Source organism: Opisthocomus hoazin, chromosome 20 (assembly GCF_030867145.1).
Source record: "Opisthocomus hoazin isolate bOpiHoa1 chromosome 20, bOpiHoa1.hap1, whole genome shotgun sequence".
NCBI classification, from domain to species: Eukaryota; Metazoa; Chordata; class Aves; order Opisthocomiformes; family Opisthocomidae; genus Opisthocomus; species Opisthocomus hoazin.
Genome location: NC_134433.1, coordinates 8,479,500 through 8,500,146, shown reverse-complemented (window position 1 = coordinate 8,500,146; position 20,647 = coordinate 8,479,500). Strand labels below are relative to the sequence as shown.

The window sequence follows — 20,647 nt, the reverse complement described above, 5'->3', positions numbered from 1 at the left end:
AGGACCAAAAAAAAAGCATCTGATCTGACAAGCAAACCTGATGATGGCTCTAGGAAAACACTTTCTTGTTTTTGTTTTCAAAGCAATTTTTGCAGTTTTTCTCCACTTCTCTATTGCACAGTTTAGCTGAACGGAGCCATATTATGCCTCCAGCACACAGCAGGATCCTTATGTCCATAGATGTTTTATGCAGTCTTTTCTTTTTGCAGTATCCTAGAGTGGTTGCCTGAGGTGAATATTTTTTCTGCTCGCCCCCAAAAGTAGCATTAATAACAATATAAAAACTAGGAAATTGCACAGAAAAGAAGGTAGGAGTAGGATGGGGTATGTCTGTGTTTGACAGATGTCTTTGTCATTTTTAACACCTGCATCTCCTAACATCTTCGTTTGTCCCTGAATATCTGCAGTCCTTGTCTGGGCCCTTAGAGCATCAGAAGATGGGGAGCAGCAGTTTGTGACCCCACCTACAAGGAGACGACTTAGCGGTGTTCTCTGAAAGTCCAGGTCATTTAAAAGTAATTGCAAGAGATTTCACTGTCTCTGCCATTTCAGATAAGTTGTATTTTCTTACCTGTAGCAGACGCTTGATAGGAATGGAGTTAAGAAAGAAATTTGCAGTCAGTTCAAGATTGGATAGGGTTAATTTTAAATAATGGTCTGATGAAAGTCAAACTGCTGATCGTATTGCTGAACAGAGAAGGAAAAACTGCTATATTTGCATCCAGTTTCAGTGTGCGTGGAGCAGTTCTGATTTGTCAGTCAGTTCCATCACAAAGTGAGAGGAAAACGAGCAGGAGATGAAACCAAAATCGAATCCGTTGCATGGGAATTTGAGTTGACGTGAAAGGCAAGTTTCTTAACTGAGGGAGGAGCAGTCCAGATATTCTAGCAGCAGAAAAAAAAAGTTAAACTGCTTTAGGGAACAATTTTTGCTGAATATATATATCTATCTATCTTAAGAGTCCCAATAAATACAGCATTTTAGGATTTGATTATACTTTCATGCAGAAATCTCTCTTGGTTAAAACAGTACCTTGAGAAAAGGACAGATGGTAACTCTTTCCCAGCTCAGCTTCTGTAGTGAATAAATGGGTGACTGTGATTCTTCTGGCTATTAGCAGTGATCCATAGTAGGAGGCTGCAGATTTTCCATGTGTTTGCTACACGTCTTAGATTTCATGCAACACTGCAGCAGTGCAATGGAGAGGTATTGAAAAGCAGCAGATACGTGATAGGCACTTCTCCAACCATATTTGTTCTCTGTCCAGCTTTTCAAGAACAGCCAGCTATGTGACAGTTCCTCAAAACTGCATCGATTTGCTTGAGGATCACCAGGTGCCTTCCAAGCATGCCTGGGGTGTTTCAAGTGAGGTGTTAATAAGACGCTTTTCCTAGGCAGATTGGTGTTCCAGATTTCTACGTGCATTAGCACAAATGATCTCCCCCTCAGTAACTTCTAGTTTTCTTCATTTTTTTGATCCTTATGAAGTTTAAGTCTGTGGTTGGGGCCTGCAGGAGGCTGATGAAGAAGTATGAACAAGACTTTCAAGGTGATCTACTTATGAGCTTTTCTTCCTTATTAATTACTAGTGTTGTAATGAACAGGTGGCTAGTATAGCGAGCAGGAGTTAGCACGAAGAGCAGTTTTTCATATCTCTAAGAAATGCATGGCAGGTAAACAAAGTCTACTGGTTTGTTTCCTTTCCCTAACCACTTGCATTTGGTCCTTCCTCGCTTTGACTTTCTCTTCAGTGCCAAACCAGGCAGAGCACAGCGAGTGTAAAGCTTTGCAGTTGTGCACAAATCTCTTTCAACTTGCCACAGAGAGAGGAAGAAATCGGACAACATAGATGTAATTCTCTTTTGTTTGATTTCCTTCCTCTCATTGCTGCTGTCATGAACACGTGAAATTACCTCTAGCAAAACACTTAAGGTGAGATATAATCTGCCAAGGGAATTTGGGCATACAGTGCCTGCTTAAAATAACAATAAATGAGACAATTGTATGCTATATTCTCAGTGCAGCTTTGAAAGTCTCTGGCTCGAAGTGTAATTGCAAAGAAGATTTAAACAATGCCATTTATTTATACAAGCTTGCTGTCAGTCATTAATTGCATCTTTTTAAATTAATGAAAAGATTAATTTTCTCTTGTTTTCATTTCTATCATCCCCAATACGTTGCGCCAAATAGCTTACAGAGTTAATGACTTCTGGGACCCCATCTGAAAACCATTGCAATGCGGGGGTTGGTGAGGAATGCTGCAGCTCGCTTGGTAAAGCATGTACCTCCTGTGAGCAACTGGCCTGCTTGTTCAGACCTGCACAGAGCTGTCTGCTGGTGTTTGGGTGGCATTTGTGTCTGGCTGTTGGACTGACTTGAAAGCGCCCTCACTAGCTTGGCATTTGCCTGTTTGAAAATAAGTTCTTTGTGCTGTGGTAGCTCTCATATCTATCTTCTCAGATCCTTGTGGATTTACCTACCATCCATGTATGCTAAAACATGTTCAGCAGTCAGCTATATCCGTACCATGGTGTGTTCTGCACTTCTATCCAGACCAAACTTCCCTTGGATCAGCACTGAGGGACTGGCGTAAGCAGCGGTCAGCAGATGCGCTACAGCCCAGCTTCCCAGCAAATCTCTCACAGACCGTGTGGGTACTCATAGTCAAGCGTGATTCCAGCCAATGTCATGAGCAGAAGGACTAAAGGCTTTTCGGCATGGTGCGCTTATGCAAGAGATGAAGTCCACTCTCCACCTGCAACATGTATATCCCCCCAGCAGAATGCTTAACAGGGAGTTTCTTTTAGCTGAGAATCAGTTTATCTGATAGCACTGATTTTAGCGCTCAGAGTTTGCAGTGCTTTGTCAGGTTTCGTTTACTTTAAATTTACTCACCGCACAGACACTCTGCAATACTTTTGTGAGTTACTTTCAGTGATCAGACAGCATCGAGGGTTTTTTTTTCCTTTTGCCTCAGACTGCCACTACTTTTATTTCATCCCTTCTGTATTATGCAGCATTCTAATGGGCATACAACTAAGATGCTTTATTTTCTGCTCAACATCTAAATCAAGAATAAATGATCAAAAGGATTGACCTGTGTTCCAAAAGAAGGACCTTTAATACCAGTAGCTGAAGTGCAGGACCAAAGAGTGTGGATTACTGTTCAGATTGAGGATGGGTCACCTTTTAATTTTAAAATGGATCTTTTCTTTTTCCTCTCTATTCACTGAGAAAGCATGTTCACAGGACCCCAACAGGATGTTTCTTCAAAGGGAGCTCTGCCTTTTATGTTCTGTACAAGTTTGGTGGCTGAGCGTTTTCTTCCTGACCCTGTCTCTTCAGCTGTTAAAATATTACTGTGCAAAAGTAGGGTGTGGGTAGGGAGGGAAAGATAGATACTATTTGCTTTATTTCAGTGATAATTCGTTATCTGCCGCATCTATGTCCAATGTTGATTATATCTGAAGATCTAACAGTTTTCCACTTCACGCATAAAAACATCCTGAGATAATGAAAGTTAGCGACTGTCTATTCCAAAAGTGAGATTTGATTGCCCAGCTATTAAACTTCATGTTATTAAACATCTCTGCAAGAAATTTTGCTAGATCTGTTTCTCACCAGAGTTGTGTGGTGTTTCATCTTACTGAAAGGCTAACAGTGTTGACTAACAGAAGTGAGAGTTGTCACTGGCAGGGGATGATGCACGCATTTCCCAGTTTATAGATACAGTGGAGTAATACTGCTGATTTGCTGCTGTATAGGTGAGAAAATCCACTGCAGCTGGCTTCAAATCTGTAATGTGTACAGCTGTTGTGAAACAGGAAAGTCACTCTGGAATAAAATGTGGCCATTATGACCAAAATAAAGAACTTCAACAAGAATTCCCTTAACGAAGACGTGAATTGCAATGGAAACAGTTTCTTTTAAACGGAGGGTATTTTGTAAGTCAGTCTCTAGGTTATTCTTTATTCCTCTCACCCCTTACTACTTTAATCAGTTGGCCTGTTTTGGCCACACTTGGAGAAGGAAGACTTCTCAAAGATACAGTGGTGCTAGAGGTTTTGTAGAAATTTGGAGCCAGGGAAATGAAGGAGTTGCTGTAATGTGAGCTTAGTGTTTATTAATAGGAAAGAAACCACAAAGGCAAAAGATTTTGAACATCTGCCACCTCTGCAAAAGCTTGGAGAATTCTGTCTGAAGACATAAAGCCATAGGAAAACAGGGATCATTAGCTCTGCTTTTAGGAAATAACATTTTGCTATAAATTTGCCGTGAACTGGCTTGTGGGACCTTGCCAAGCTGTTCTTTGAAAAAGATGTGGGCTTCCATGAGCTGTGTGCTATGGTTAACTCTTGATCTTGTGATTAGCTATCCTGGCTCTGAAGTGCATCTGTCATTAAGGAACTAATGCACCCGTCATGAGCAGAAGCTTAACGATTTAGAGCCTTTTACTGTTTATAGTTAAGGGAGGGAAACCCAAACTCCCTCTTCAGCTAGCTGTATTGTAGTGTCTCCTTATTCTTCTACTGCATTGTTAATTATCACAAATTAAAGTGTAGGTGACTTGCTGACAGCAATTTAAAAAAAATCTGTTTCATTTTTTGATAAATGAAGGGTTCAATGCCACAATATTTTTTTTTAAAAAGCAGAAAACTTTCTGTGCGAGGTGAAGGAAAGGTTTTTCTACGTCCTAGAAAGCATGTGCAATTATCAACTTTTTCCCAGGTTCCTGTACTCACCTACTTTTTTAAGAAATTCATTACTGAGTGCCCCAAGGGATAGTTCATGGAATTTGGTAACACTTTGAAATCACGCAATGAAGTTAGAATTAGAACTGTGTTTGTCACTGGATGATGTTGAAGTACAGCAACCAACACTCCTAGTATGCTGCAGGGAGAGCTAGGGTTTGTCTCTGGCAACGGAGGAAGCCTGTTCCAGTGGATGGTAGTCCAGGCTGAGGCTTTGGGAAAAGGTAGGGAGCTGGAGCCTCTGGGCTGTGCTGCTCAGTTATACGTGGGCTCAGATGTATCGCTGCATCTCTCGCCGTGTCCCTTTCCCTGTGTTTAAAACAGGTAATGGTACTGACCGAAGTGACAAATGGTTAGTACTTCATAGATAAAAAGCACTGCAGAAAAGATGTTTCTGTTTGCACAAGTCTTGTTAAGTTCCCAAGTGCTCGTTAATGTAATTTCATTACACCATTTCACACCAGTGGCTATGCTCATTGTGGTGTGTTTATCCACAGAAGTGTTTCCTTTCCTTCACTCCTAGTCTTTCCTCCAGAGTGGCAGAATATTTTTGATTCTGTGTTTTGCCTTGCAACAGTTAAAACACAGGCAGGCCTGTCATCTTTGTCATATCACAGATGCCAGTTACTATGAAATCAGACCTTTGATCAAAGGCCTTTATGTTTGCAATATCAGAGGCTCAGCAGCCTTTATCACCTGCCCACAATCTACAAATAAAGTTTGAACGTGGAAAGTGGTTAAAATGGCTCTGCTTTACCAACATAGAAACAAAAGCTGCCCTAAATCAGAGAGAGTCTCTCTCCTAATAACAGCAACAACAAAAATGTTCCTGTCTGTTTTTTGTTTGGAATGCATGTCTTATAATTAATCTTCCTTCTCCTAATTTCCCTTTCATCTGGGGCTCTTCTAAGCACTTCACAAGAATGTAATAACCAAGCCCTACTGTATCTGTGACACACATGATTATTATTATCTTCATTAGGCTAATGCAGACTCTGAAATTCTGCATGATCAAATAAGTTACCTGAGGTTAAACAGTGATGTAGTGTCAGGACTGGGAACAGAGCAGTCCTGTCACTTAAGCCTGGGTTGAATTCAGGTCTCGCTAACGTGGCTGTGTCACTTAAGAGTGTGCAGCACTGTCCTGTTACCGTAGTCCAGCTCGCAGAGGTCCTGCAGCAATGCAGCTAGGCAAAAACCAAAACCGTTGCTGTGGAGGGTGTTTTACCTTCAGAAATTGCTATGACTTGCACTGAATAAAAGAGACTATAAATAAAACAGGACAAGCTCTGTTTGTGCTATGAGGATTTCCTGGTATCGCTGTAGTCAGGTGGCTACACAATGACCCCTTCCAATTTTAGGGAAGCCATAGGTGTCATGCTTACTTTAGTGTGCTCTAGTCTCATCTAAGTACACACCCTCATGCAGGTATAAGGTTTTATAAACAGATCTTGCTGCTCTATCAGCCATGGAGCTATTGTACAACACAGAATGTTCTTTATTATGTCATACTTCAGAAGCTAGACTGATGCATTTAAATATCTCCTGTGATAACTCCAAAGCTGGTTTCTTTTCCCTAATAGTGCTGTGGGCAAGCCCTGGGTTCCTTAACAAGCCTTTGTGCCCCACACAGATCTTTGAGTACCTGTGTGCCTTATTAATTAACTATGCAAAGCCGCTTGCCTTGTCAGCTAGATGAATTTAAAGATGCGCTGCTTAGAATAACTAAAGCAGCCGTCGGCAGTAGGGGACCATGCTTGATCATTTCCTAGCACAGCTTGACCAGGACCCAGAATGAAATACAAATGCTTACAGTATTTCTGTGGGAGGTGCATGCATGCACATGTGTGCGTGTGTATGTGCAGAGGAGGAGTGTTGTGTTGTTTTGTGCTCAGGGAAGGGTATTTTCAGTTGGTGGGAGATGCTGGAGTGGGCAATGACAGAAAGGCATTTCCACCCATAAGCAGATTTAAAACGTCCGTGATCAGAGGACTGCAATGGCTGCTTAAAGTAGTTATGGAAGAAAACAGAAGAGGGTTCTAGGAGCCTGTGTTGGCAGTGTGTAAGTAATACCCTCTCAAGCCTCATCTGCAGGAAAAATTCTCCCTCTGGTCATGTCAGGATGTGGGAAAAAAAACTCCTCTGAACAAGACCTTTTGATTCATTTACATTATGCATGTAGTAGGGTTCTTGCATAGATCGATGTGCTCGTGGTGGGACCGTTCCCTGAGTGAATATAAGAATGGAGAGAGGGTAGGAGGAATGGAATATGCTTTGGGTGTGAGAGGCTGCTGTGCAGATCATAGTGCCCTCCAGATCAGGATGTGGGTGAGGAGGCACAGAAAGTCCTGGTCATGGTGCACTGGAGAGAAGGGCGGAAACAGGTAGAAGAAAGGGAGCAGCATGCAAGGGTGGACTTCAAGCAGCGTTATCCTCCTTTCTTTATGCAGGGTGACAGACTTGTAAACCTAACTGCTACGTTCAGCGACGGTGTCTCAGAGATGTTTAAAGCATGAGTTTAACAGTAAATGCCGTTCTGGGATTCCTAAAGTTAGGGTAGGTATTTTTATCTGCAGCCAAAACCTTTTTCATCTGGAAGTTAAAATAGGAAGATTTAGGTAGCTGCTTGAAATAGTAGGGCTTTGGTTTGCTTCTTTTTTACAGATTTCCTGTCGTCTTAGAAGTCCGCTGCAGCACCAAGTTGGCATTGCAGTTTTATCCAGGTTTTCACCTGTGGAGGATACGCTGTAGGCAATTCCAGCTTTTCCTGCTTTTGCACTTAAAGCCTCACAATCCTCTCCAGAGCTAGGTCGCAGAGGGAGATTTGTGTAGTGGACATTAGCTAATACTGTAAAGCCTTTTCTTAAAAGCAGTATGCAGCTTGGCAGGAGCGCTGGAGGTGGGCTCCTATACCCCTTTGCTGACGTGAAGTCGATTACCAGAACTCTTCATTAGCTTGGGACCATGACAGTAGACGTGTCGTGCTTTGACTGAGAAATCGGTGGTTCTGCGCAGCAGAAACCTGCCTGGAATGAGCCCGACGTTCCCTGCCGGACTGCTACACCACCTGGCTGCTGTTCTTCTGCAGGCCACTCTGTACAGGGTACCTCTGCATCTGGAATCTGCCCTGCATTTTATGAAACGTTCTTTGTAGTAAAGAAGACTAGAAAGCTCCTTACAGTTACATGTGGATATACCAGCATGCCCTGGACAGCTTGTGATGTTCCAAAATAGCTTCGAGGCAAAATGCAAATGAGAAATGAGATGCAGTCACTTGGAAATACGTCTAATCTGAGTGCATATTTCTACAGATTTGATAGAAGTCTTCTTAACTGGAGAAATTAGCTGTCATCTGCTGTAAATCATCAGTCACTAATTACCCCAATTGTTCACTCATATCTCAGTCTTTTGTGTCACAAAAGTGTGTATGGCTATAAAAAGGGAGGGAGTGCGTGAAAAATCCTCGCTCACTGGAGTCTGTGACATTGGAGAATATAGGGCTTTCTTCCATTAGCCTTCACAACCTTGAAATCTGCATTTTTTATTTCTCGCTAAATAATTTTTTTTAGTTTAACATTTTGAATAAAATTTTATTATAGCAAAATGTGAAGTCTGGACAGCCCCAGAGACGTAGCTGCTTGTGCACAGAAGGTACACCTGATAGCAAAGGCTTTTTGGCGGGCTTTATGTTCCCAAACTGCCTCAGCAGCTTGATTCAAACGGGCTGTGTCAGAAGATGAGATGACAGTGCGAGTTCTCATGGTCCGCGTGGATGAGGCAGGCAGCGACCAGCTAGAGGTTATGTTTTCACAGAAGTAGGGTGAGAACTGTTATGCTCATGTCATGCATGCCATTAGTTCTCAATTTGGTACTGTTAAAATATTTGCATGTACTTTGGCTGCTTCCAAGCAAGTAATATCTGCCTATTTACTATATAAGGTGATATTGAGCGTTCAGTAGGATGTGGTAGTATGCTTCAAATGTGTCTGGTTAAAATATAAGCAAGAAGGTGTAAAAGTAAAGGCATTGAACTGATTGTGAGAACAAGAGCCTAATCATTGTGTATTGTCTTTAGAAGAATTTGTAAATGGCTCTTTCCTTTGTTGAGTTTGTCTAGCCAGAAAACCATGAGAACAGAGCTGTGAAGTCCATAGCCACATGCATACAAAGCCAGCAAAAAATCTCCAAAATCTCTCCAAAAAGATTTTGTAGATGCTTATTTTAATTTCCTTGCAGTTTGTGGCTCATGCCAGTTTCCTGACTCATTGTCACTCTGCTACGGTGATACGCCGAGTTTTCCAATAAGGAAAACAAGGGAGTGGTGAGTCACTGGCTGAATCCACGTGCACTTGATTTGCTTTACCATTATCTATACTGGTGTTATTTATTTTAATTAGTTCATATACAAAGTCTGAGATGTGTTTCATTGCATGAATTAGCTAGACTTGTTAGTCGTTTGTAAAGATTGGAAAGCCAGAAGACGACTAGAGCTTTGGTGGCAGGCCCACTTTTTTCTGCCATAGCATGCATAAGGAGAGTGTGAATGGAGGGAGTCTCTGAATTTTCTAAGATTTGAAGAAGTGAAATAATAATATTGTTATTTTTTGAGGCTCTGCTCTTTGGTCTGAACATCTGTTAAGGCTGCTGGTTAGATGTGAAATGTCACAAGACTAGCCTCTTCCCTCAGTAAAGAGATGTTTCGTTCTGTGTTGGGGCAGAGGAACTGCAGTGCAAAGCATGGCTTGCTTGGTTTGTGTGAGTTAAAATACTAGAAAGGGCATCTGAATTGAGTCCTGAGATAGAGATGCTGGGTATGGAAGAAAGGTCTGTCTGGCTTCATCTGAAAGCTGTTAATGATTCTTGTCATTTCAGATGACTAATGTAAATCTCAGCTGCTACTTACGTTTCTGTTTGTTGTTTAATGTTGTGGCAGCTTCTGATTTCTACCGTTCCATATAAAGGAATCTTTCCAAGTCTTAATGAATAAGTTTGTTTTTAAGTCCAGGTCTAGGTGCCAATTCATTTTAGCCTGTCCTTTTAGCCAAATCAGGTCATTTGTCTCCAGCTGAAGTCTTTCCTTGGCTTGTGGGAACTGCAGGGCTGATTAGGTAGGCCAAGGCAGGAATCTCTAAAGTGAGATGAGGCAGGGGTGAAATTAAGGATATCCTTATAGGGAGCTGTGTGGCAGGGGTGGAAAGGAGAGCGAAGTGACACTGTGAGCTTAGTCTCAGATTTGACCCATGCCATTTTGCAGTTTTACTGGTGAGAGCAGTTGTTGCACTGGATCACAAATGGAAAATCTTCCATGTTTTGGAATTTATTTAAGCTCTTGGGCTCATGCTGGCCAAGTATCCTATGTTCCTGATTTGACAAGGGCTTCCTTCCCAGCCATAGTCCTGGGAACAGGCCTTACACTGTAATTAGGGAGATGAGGGATTTGATTAGGGTGTGGTTTTGCCAGTGAGGCACCCAGCATTTGGCAGCCACAGTTGCATTCAAATTCCTATTTGTTTTGTTTTCTTTTTTTTTTTTTTTTAATCTGAGCAGGACTAGCTGTCCCGTGCTGTCTTCCCTAGACACTCTGACCCTGTGTTAATGATGCCTTGTGCTAATCGATTCTACACCTGATGAATGTTTTTTATTCCCTCCCACTCTTGCAGATGATTTTATGCTTTGCATATGATATTACAGTGGAGTTCTAGCTATGTTAGAGGAGCCATCATTTATTCCTACCTGGCTCCTGCCAGAGAGAGAAGTTGTTTTTTAATATATTTTCTTCTCTAAGCCCTTGTTCAATTGCAGTCCCTGGGTTTTTTTCCTAATGCTTAATTACCTGTTACATGCTGTGCAAGTAAGCCACTAGCCTTTGGGAATGAATGAGTAGCTCAGATACTTCCCCACTGATATTATAATAATGATAAAAACATTGAATGGAAAAAGTGGGTGTGACAGGTGACGCAAGTCTCTGAGGACAACATTGGTTTTCAATTCAGGATAGGAATGTCCCTACAAAGCAGACAGAAATCTTTATTTTGTTTCCCAAGCAGTAGCATGCTTGGCAGAGTGCCCAGCACCTATCCTGCTGAAAGCCCACTGCGGATGGTGCTCAGGGTGAGCAGCAGGTCCTCCTGTGTGTCCCAGCTGCAGGCGTATGCGCTCACGGGTCTGCTCGCCGTTTCAAACACAGTCTGCTGAGACGAGCCTTCACCCCGTCACCTGTCAGTACGTGCAGGTAGCAGGAGGCTATCGGTGTCTGTGTGGGCTTTGAGCTCTCACCCTTACCTACTCCAGGGTTGTGTTAGCAGGTTTTTAAGCAGCTGTTTCATGACCTGTGAATGACTGCAGTGCTGGGCGTCAAGACCCTGGCTCGTTCTGAGCTTCAGCTTGAGCTGCTGTGCTGGATTTCTCTCTTCATAGTGCTCCATTTTAGTACGCAGGGAAAACCCTTTCTAAACATGACATGCTGGGTTTTGGCAGTTTCTTTTCGATACTCTCTAGGTCACAAGCTTCTTGCATGCCAGTGTGAGCAGATCTTAGGAAACTCTTGTTTTGATTTGTCTAGTTGCTTTTTAATCCTGCAACACTATTTCAAAACCAAAGACTATTTCACCGATGTGTATTGTCTTGTCATGCAGCAGTGGAAATTAGTTTTGCAGAAGGAAAGTCTGTGTGTGTCCCCTAAGGAATTGTCCTGTCAATGTTTTCAAGCACGACATTGCCAGTCATTTAGCAATACTTAAAGAACAGGCCTGCTTCTTTTTGCCTGTAAGACAGGGAATGCTTTCATGACAATCCAAAGAAGGTGGTACTGTACTTTAGTGCTAGACTTGCTAGTTCTGGTAGCAGCGGGAATTTATCTTGAGGTACAAGTATCAGCAGGGCTACCACAATGGTTTTCTGCAGCTGAGTATTTAAATAGGGTCCGAACTGTGAAGCCGGTGTTTAATAGCTAGTGGGTGGCTGAGCTGAAGCCAGCTTGTTTGAAGCTTTGGGATCTGTGTGTGAACTGCAGTCACACCTTGGGGTTGCAGTGAAGATATGATCACAAAGACCTCAGAATAAACTTCTCTCCATCTAATCTTTCCGCATGTCTCTGAACAGACAGGTGTGTACACCACTCCTAAGTCTCCTTAATGCAATATTTGAAGCAGGTTGAATATGTCTGCAGGCATGAGGAAGAGCCTGATGGTAGGAAGGTGGCTTGTGCCTTTAATGGCTAGGAGGCCAGGGCATGGCTGTCGCTGCTTAGCAACCTCCACCTGAGGGAGCTGGTCCTGGAAGAGCCAGGGAGCATAGCCTGGGAAGGAGAATGCCTTCGTAAGGAGGAGAGGTGGGTAATGGAGGAAAAAAGGGTTGTCAGTACAGAGTCTGCTCTGGCTCTGTGGGAGCCAAGAGAGTGTGTGAAGCTGGGTTCTTCTCCACCTCCCTTGAGGCTTCCCCGAGGATCGGTGCAAATTAGGGCTGCAGTGGGGCAGGAGAGGGGTTGCTGGGGGCACAAATCATTGCTGTTAGTGCCCAGCCTGCATCATGTGGAAAGTTGTGCGCTGGTTCTTTTCAAGCACCATAATTTTTCCCCATTAAAAGATACCTTTAAAAATGCATGTGCTTTTTAAGTAAGTGGTTATGTTGGCCAGTGGTACTGCAGCACACACACAGCGTTTAAAGAATATGTATTGGCATTTCTGATGCAAGGCTGGGTGAGCTGAAAACCTGTGGCTTTGTTTCTGTAGCTTTGTGCTTGGTGCACAGGCTAACTCTGTGTTTTGCACCTGCGTTGGAAGCCGTTTGAAATCAAATCATAATGTTTTGTTTTGGTGAGTGGAAAATGAGGCGCTCTCAGGGAAGCTCTAATGTCTTTCTGCATTGAAATTGTGATTTCATTGTGGCTTAGCTTATGAACACTGTTTCTTACCATGATGACTCTTTATTCATATATGCAGGTAGCAGTGGTTAGGTGAAGAGCCCACAATTCTTTTAAATATAAAGGACAACCAATGCACTCTGCACACTAGATCTGCTATGGACTAGTTCTGTAAATGATGGTTAACACAAGAAACATCTGTATTAAGATGAACTTCTGTTTGGAGTATCTTTTTACCCCATATCAGATGACCTTCCAGTCTTGCAACTTTTGTTTTGTTGCAGCTCTGGTCAGTGACACAAAGCCTGTCTAGGCAAGCAGCTTGCCTCATGCGTGATCAGTGCCACCTACCTCCCTGTTTGAAGCCTGAACCATGCACTTCCAGGAAAATTTGCTTTTCCCGAAGCATTTCCCCTAAATCAAGAGATAATTTAGGCCATTGAATGTGGACCTGCATTCCAAAAGCCTCAGAATCAGGTCTTTTGTATTCACTGTTTGTGAAACAGCTATTAAAGAATGGGGGCCAAGAGTATGCTGGATCCTGCACTAGATCCTAGAAATCCTCTGACAGTGTAAGTGGATTAAATCAGCCATGTTCCTCTTCCCCATTTACCTTACATTCCCTCCCTATCAAACACTCCACACCCAAAGATCTTTTGTCCTCCAAATTGCTCTTAAAAGTCCTCTTCTTGCCCAGTTCCCTCAAAAATCCGAGAACTGCCTTGGTGTCTTTGTCAGGTACTTAGATGCTAGCGCGGCAGGCCTAGTAAAGTAACCTAGATAGGGCTGAAGGAACTACTCATTCGTCTGTCTGGGTTTCCCAGTAAGTCTTGTCTCTGTGCCAATCTTGATCAGCACTCCTGGCTAGCTAGTGCTTGCGTTTCATCTCATAGAGTTCCAAGCTCTACATCAGCATTAACAGTGTCTGGTTCGGCTGGTAAGATACTTTGGAAGGTTGGCACCATGCTTCTTGTATGTTTGTTCAGCCCTGAAAATGCCAAATGTGCTTAAGAAATAATAGGCAATAGCACTAACTTGTGCTGTGTAATCACAAAGACATCCCAAACAACCATCAGCCCCACTGAGAGGCTGTCTTGGGAAAAGTGGTGCCTGTTAGCTGCTTGTGGCTGTTTTGAGATCCTCCTGGGGCATAGGTATGAACTTTAATCCAAGAAAGGCCTTGTCAGCCACCTGTGGCAACTTCCCTTTCTTGGATTGCATCAGGTGTTGTGAGACACCTTGGAGCGCATCTCCGCAAGCAACATGATCATTGTCTGGAGCCTGGCTCCAGCTTTCTCTGCCTTCCTGTAATCTAGAAGCAGAAGGGAAAGCCAAAAGCTCTATAATTTTACTGTATTCTCCCCTGGTCTATCATTGCTTAATTGTATCCCTAAATCTTAATAAAGTTTGGGATGAGTCATTGCTGAGGTGGAAACAGAGCTGAACGAATTTAAGAGAGGAGGAATGTCTTCCCATGTAAGCGTGCTGAGCAGGAAAACTCCCACAGCAGAGAGAAACTCCTATCACTTCATAGATGTGTTGCATCGCCTGCTTGCTACTGCCTCTAATTTAATGTTCTAAATCCCATATCAAAACACCTATAGTCCAAAGAGAATATAAAATAGACTTGGAGTAGGAAATTTATGCCAGTGAGACATGCAGATCTCTCTTAATCATCTGAGACTTTCTTCTGAGTTCACACAGGACTTGTAATTGTGGTTCTGTATTGTCCTGTTGCATTGATGATCCACTTCCCTCTCCACCAGCAGAATAAAGTTGTAGGCTTAATCCAAGCTGACTGCACTTCAGTGTCCTAAATGTATTTTATTTGTGGCTACAGCAGCTCAGGCTTGTAAAACACATAATGATCTCTCATGGAAAAAAAGCACTGTAGAACTGTAAAGCCGTTGTCACTGGACAGATAATTTCTCTGTAGTGAACTGGAAGACCTCCTCTGCTTTACTGTGTAGCCACCATTACAATCCCTTGCACTTGTTTTTCTGGTTTCTGTTGCAAATCTGAAAAAAATCTTCTTTCCGAGGCTCTGTTTTCCATCACATCCCAGGCTCCTGCTCCTCATAATTTTTGGTGGTTTAATGTGCCTCTTCAGCGTGCTGGCATGGCTGGGAATATCTTGCTGTAGGCAGGGTAGGTACCTTTGAGGGTGGTGATGGGAGCTCTGAATGTGTATGTGTATTCCATCATGGGATTAGGAGCACAGAATCCCAGAGCACTTGAGGCTGGAGGGGACCTGTGGAGATAATCTAGTCCAACTGCCTTGCACAAAGGCTCTGTCTCCTCAGACTTTCAACGAGCAGGGCTGCAGCTTAGTCTTCCTTTTCCCATTGCTGAATCGGTCATTTTGGTCTCCTGTGGCAGGACAGCAGGTTGTGCCGTTTTGATTCTGTTACTGCCTTGCTCTTGACCCTTGCACACCTGCTAGGTTAGGAGGTGTGGCTCCTGCTCGGTGGTCACTGCAGCACAGAGGTTTGTACCATGAAGCCAACATCAGGGTGGTCTGCCTGCACTAGCTTTAGGGTAAACTTTTTCATCAGTTACCATCCTAACTAGAGTGTTTGCTGGTAACAGTACAGCTGCAGTGTCCCTTACTACTTTGTTTTTCTTTGCAGACTTTAGGTAACTCATAGCTCGTTTCACAGCATTTTAATTATTAAAATGAAAATCTATGATCATGTTAGTGGGAGTTGAAGCCCCATCCTGAAAGAAAGGTGGGTGCAAAACTTAGCCCTTTTATTACTGAAATAAAATAAGCTGCTAAGGTGAATGGGCATCACTTTGACCACCCAGCAATGTATCTGCTCGGATTAAGTCTTGTATTGAATGTGTCCATAAAAGTAAGGAGAGCTTGGATCCCTCTGACCTGGCTTCTCCAGCCAGAGTGTTCAGAGCTCACCTGCAGGGAGTTAGCAGGGCATTTCTTTTATGCGTAGCACAACATAGTGATGATAGGAGAGCATAAGAAAACATTGTATTCGGTATTTCCTCCCTTCTTGCATGTTCATGAGAATGTTGATTGGTTTATCTTCTACAAAATTGAGATTATAGTACCCACAAGTTGTTCTGACTTGCTGAGCTTCACTTGATGTGGGCAGTCTGGGAGCAACCAATAACAGAGTGCAAACTGAAGGTGTTCAGAGCTGGTTAAGCTAAGTACGACTTCTAGGTTGGGTTGCAAGAGAACTGCTTTTTTGTGAAAGGGTGAGACACGAAGGGGAGTATGTAAGTCATCTAAACCACAGAGGGTTTTGCTAGGCAAATGCAAAATTTATTTTTGTTCACCAGATACTGCCTGGATAATGATATCTCAGTTATTAATGGAGCAAATGAGGGAAGGACAGGTAAGATATGCCAGGGCATTTTGAAGGTGGAGGTAAATCTGCCAGCCAGGAGGAAGTTAAGAAGTTCCTGTTGGAATTGTAGGACAAGGCAATGCTCCAAAGGAAAAGAAAGGCCAGGGCAAAACTGTGTCAGGCTGGACGTAATCAGGCACTTAATACTTCAGAAAATTAAAGAGTCACAGCATAATTGAGGTTGGAAGTGACCTTTGGAGATTGTCTAGTCCAAGTCCCCTGCTAAAAGCGGGGTCAAATAGAGCAGGTTGTTCAGGAACCGTGTCCTACTGAGTTTTGAATATCTCCAGGGATGGAGAATTTACGACCTTGCTGGACAACCTGTTCCAGTGTTTGGTCACCCTAATAGTGAAAAGGTTTTTTTCTTATGTTTAAATGGAATTTCCTGGATTTCAGTGTGTGCCTTTTGCCTCTTTTCACTGGGCACTGGTGTGAAGAGCCTGGCTCTGTCTGCTTTACCCCCTCTCCTATCAGGTGTTGATACACACTGATAAGATTCACACCCTTCCCCACCCTGAGTCTTCTCTGGTCGGGGCTAAACAGTCTGAGAGAGAGAGCAGGGAAGTGGGGATTGTTGTAGGAGGTTGAACTAATGTTACTGGTAGTCTAAAGCCAACCTGAATGCTGCCCTGAGTAAATGGTGATGTACAAGTAATATGGAATAGCACAAATGAGCTTTCTTGCTTTTTCCTTCCTTCTCTCTATCTTGTTTGCCTTTAGTACCTTTAATTTATGTCTGTTTTCTTGGCATTGTCCCAAATGTCTTCTGGGAATAGTTATCTCTGGATCTCTTATCTCTTTGTGTTTGTCATTTAGTGTGATCCTGGCAGTCCAAAAAGCTAAGATACTTACAGTGTGTTCAAGCTGGTGCTTAGTTGATTCCCGTAACCTGCAGTGGTGAGCAGAATCACTTTGGATAAAGCCTCGGATCAAATTTTGAACTGGAGGTGAATTTTTATAGAAGTTCAGTGTAGTTGGCAAATGGTGTTTCTCGTTTTTAAAAAAAGAAAGTTGCATATCGTCTGCTTTGGGGAAGACAGTAGCCTAAATAAGGAAGTCCCAGATATTGAGAGAGCAACTGTCTCTGTGCCAGACCCAAGAAGTCAGAGTGCAGTTTGTTTAGCCAAGCGTTCAGGCCTGTGCTTCTGTCTGACACAACTGGACCGTCTACAGCTTGGCAAACGTGTGTCCCCCAGGATGAGTTATAAAAACTCTTGTGGGTTTTCCCTGTTGGCTGGTTCGTTACAAAGCATGCCTGTTCCTGTGTACCTGACCTTACATGTATCAATATGTTTGATACCCAAGTTCTAAATCTAGCTGAATATACAAATACTACAAAACCTGTTCATTTTGCTTATGCCAATTAATATATTGGGGGTGCAGGGAAGAGACTGGATTTGGTTAAAGCTAAGCATTTGGTCACTTACCCACCTTTACTAGGCTATGTTAAATTTATTTTCTACATTTGTTTTGGAAATGAGAACACACACCCCCTCCTCCCCTCCCCGAACTAGTTAAATATGAAAACTTACATCATTGTTGCTATCAATGTGTCCTATCTCCTCCCAGGAGAGATTCGTTAAAACTTGTCTGTGATTCAGTTTGTCTGTCTTGTTGAACCATTTGAAGCACCTAAGGTGAGGAATAAGTTTCCCTATATTTCTGTAAAATAACAGAAGTAAGGGATCTGGATTCTGCAGAAAACCCTGATCTTATTTAAGTAGAAAGAAAAGACCAGTTGCTCGTGCCTGACGATTTCATTCCCAAACTCTTCGCGTGTTCTGTCTACCTACCTCTGCTGTTCTTGTAGTAGCCCAAAATTATTAAGTGTGCATGTATAGAAAAGAAGCCATTGTGCAAACTTAGAAATTATGTGTCTAAACTACTGGAATTTAAATCTGTGCTGATGCTTCACGAAAGGTTTGAGTTGTATGCATTTCAAAGGCTGAAGGCACTGAGTTTCTTCTCTCTGTTTTCCTTGCAGGTGTGTTACTAGACATCCAGCAGCACTTTGGACTCAAGGACAGTGGGGCTGGCTTATTACAGACAGGTAAGACTATTTGTTTTCTTGCTGCTTTTTGTAACCTTCCTCTTCTCAGAAGGATGCTTTCAAATTTCTCTAGTTATGGCCCTTGGGGACATTGGCTGTGAAATATACTCTTATTCGCAAGATGAGTGAACGTGAGGGTTTTTTGGTTTTGATTTGCTGGGGGGCAGAAGATCAGGGCTCAGAACAACTTGAGTGGAGAATGGGCCAAAAGCAAACAAACCTAATGATATTTTTTGTGACAACTGAATTCAAGTAGGAGATGGCTACTCCCGCTAAATCGGAAAACTGCTGATAAATCAACAGCAGGATCCTGTTGTTCTCACGTCTCTTAACTCTCTGTAGGCTGGTAGGAAGTGTCATGTAGGATGCCCTTTGTTTTGCTCTACGGAGAATCTCCTGAATATGCAGTAGTTGGGAGTACAGAGTGGCATGAAAATGTAAAACTCATCAGGACAAGTACCTGAGGATGAAAGCTGCGGGCAAGGCTAACAATCATTGCATTCATGGTAGCTCATGGATTAACAATATCCCTATGATTTTGGTGCTGTTAGACATTTCTCTCCTTGAATTTAACGAAGAAGGATTATTGCAATTGTGATGTCCTTTTAATATAGCAGACGTGTTGATGTGGCAGACATCTGCAGACAGAGCTGTACAACCCCAGGACAAACCCAGCCTTTCTGGCTTCTAGTCCTGAGGTGGTTTGGAGAAGTACCTTTGTCAACAGGCTGAATTTGATGCCATTGAGTAGCAGTTTCATGTAGTTATGACAGCACATTTGATCTTTATGGAGAGTTGAAAGGAGTAGCCAGAGAGCAAATGCAGTATTTTAAGGAGAGAAACAGTGTGGGTTGGAAACTTTGTACAGAATTTTTAGTTGGAGTCATAGATTTGTGGTGCTATGGTTGTCTTGTCGCTGTCATCTGTCTGAGGAAACCACACTGAAATAATTATATCTCTGAAAAATTAGAATTCAATTAGGATTAGAAATAGTGTGCCAGGAAGACTTTTTTTCCATGCTTTTTTCCTTATGCTATCACAGTGGATACCAAATGCCTGTCAGGAGCTTGTCCATGAAACTGTAGCCAACAATAAAGCGTGTAAAATCATTCCATCTTTATGATCACACTAGAGGTGAGAATGTTGTGGAACTCCATCAGTTACCCTTTGATTTCAAACTATGTGAACCAGTGCAGCACCTCTTCCTTTTTATTTTCTGCAACCCGTGGCACAGCAGGGTCCTCATCTGTGGTTACAGCTTCTTGGTAGAGTTGCAGTACAAACAATTAATAACAGTTTGCGTTAGGGCTTGAAAAATGCTCTCCTTGTGGGACAGCAGAGTTTGGCTAAGCTGATGTGTGCAGCACATGTCCAGAACACAAGGCCTGAGCTTTACAAGTGTTACTGATTATAAGTAGCATCAATCAGTTACGCCCAAAGTGGCACTGGTTGTCCGTCAAGCTCTTTTCTACAGCAATTATTTGTATTTATTTATTGTACTCGGAGGAATGGGTCTGCAATGTATCATTAGACATGAAGTGCCTGCAAGAAAATATTCTGGTGGAAAATGACACTTGCCAAAGCATATATTTAATCTTCATTCCCCTCAGTGGATGAAATCCTTCTGCAGATGATTTACTGACAGCAAGTAAGAGCTAAGCTCCAACAGCGCATTTCATTTGTTAATTGCAGTTGCAAGAAATGTTATTTATTTCTCTAGCAAACATGCAGGGCATCTGAAAGCAGTGTCACTGAGATATTGCAAGATTGCTGCTGAGTGTGTCACGAGTTTTGTAACTGATAACTGTTGCTTTAAGAAAAGCAACATTTTATCTTCTTTTTTTTGCTGATCTGAAAACTGAGGGCTTGACTTTGCCCCTGCAAGGTAGATAATAGTGTATTAATCACAGTGCCATCACAGGAAAAGAGTACTCACAAAATAAAACACCATTTCATGTAAGTAAGGGTAGGGGCACATAACTGAAAACTTATTAAATGTATTACTTCAGCTTAACAAGTTTCTGTGTTGGCAGCTGGCCCATGGCCCATGTACCCTTAACCCTGGTGAGATAAAACACCCTGGCCTGAACCACCATAAACACTACTTTTAATCTTTTGTCTGTTCTCTGAGTCTGACCTCTCTAAATGTGTAAAGTGGGGGAAATGGATGCAGAGAGTAAAAGCATTTGACCAAGGTTGCAGAGGAAGCCTATAGTAGAGTTCGGACCAGGACTGATGTTTCCCAGACCACTGCCGTAACCTTGAACAGTTCCTTTGCAAGCAGAGAAACAGAAATATCATCTTATTCCCAAGAAATGGTTCTGCTAACTAATTGAGTGATGTGAGACGAAAGACTGCTCATCCTGAATATGTCCTCTGAATAAAGAGTGGATTAGTCCTCAGGTTGTTAATCCTGCATCTAAATGAGTCCTAAATTGATTTACAATGTTAATGAGAGGGAGTGAACTGTAGTATTCACTGGCAGTTCATATCACTCATCAGACAGGCTTTAAAAAATAATAAAGAAAATCCTTTTAACTGAGAAACAAGGCTGCACACAGTGTTTTAGGAAGAGATGATACTGAAGATTCAAACAGCAAGGGGAAAAGAAAT

At 42.5% G+C, this 20,647-nt stretch overlaps 1 protein-coding gene across 4 annotated transcripts in view; it reads left to right on the top strand.

Moving 5' to 3' along the window:
• Positions 1-20,647, top strand: part of LOC104331854 (SPNS lysolipid transporter 2, sphingosine-1-phosphate) — a 143,131-nt gene that overhangs the window by 18,772 nt on the left and 103,712 nt on the right. For all 4 annotated transcript variants that reach the window (XM_075440163.1, XM_075440162.1, XM_075440159.1 and 1 more), the window contains exon 2: positions 17,969-18,034. In XM_075440163.1, the coding sequence (XP_075296278.1) occupies positions 17,969-18,034 (66 nt within the window). The remainder of the gene's footprint in view (positions 1-17,968; positions 18,035-20,647) is intronic.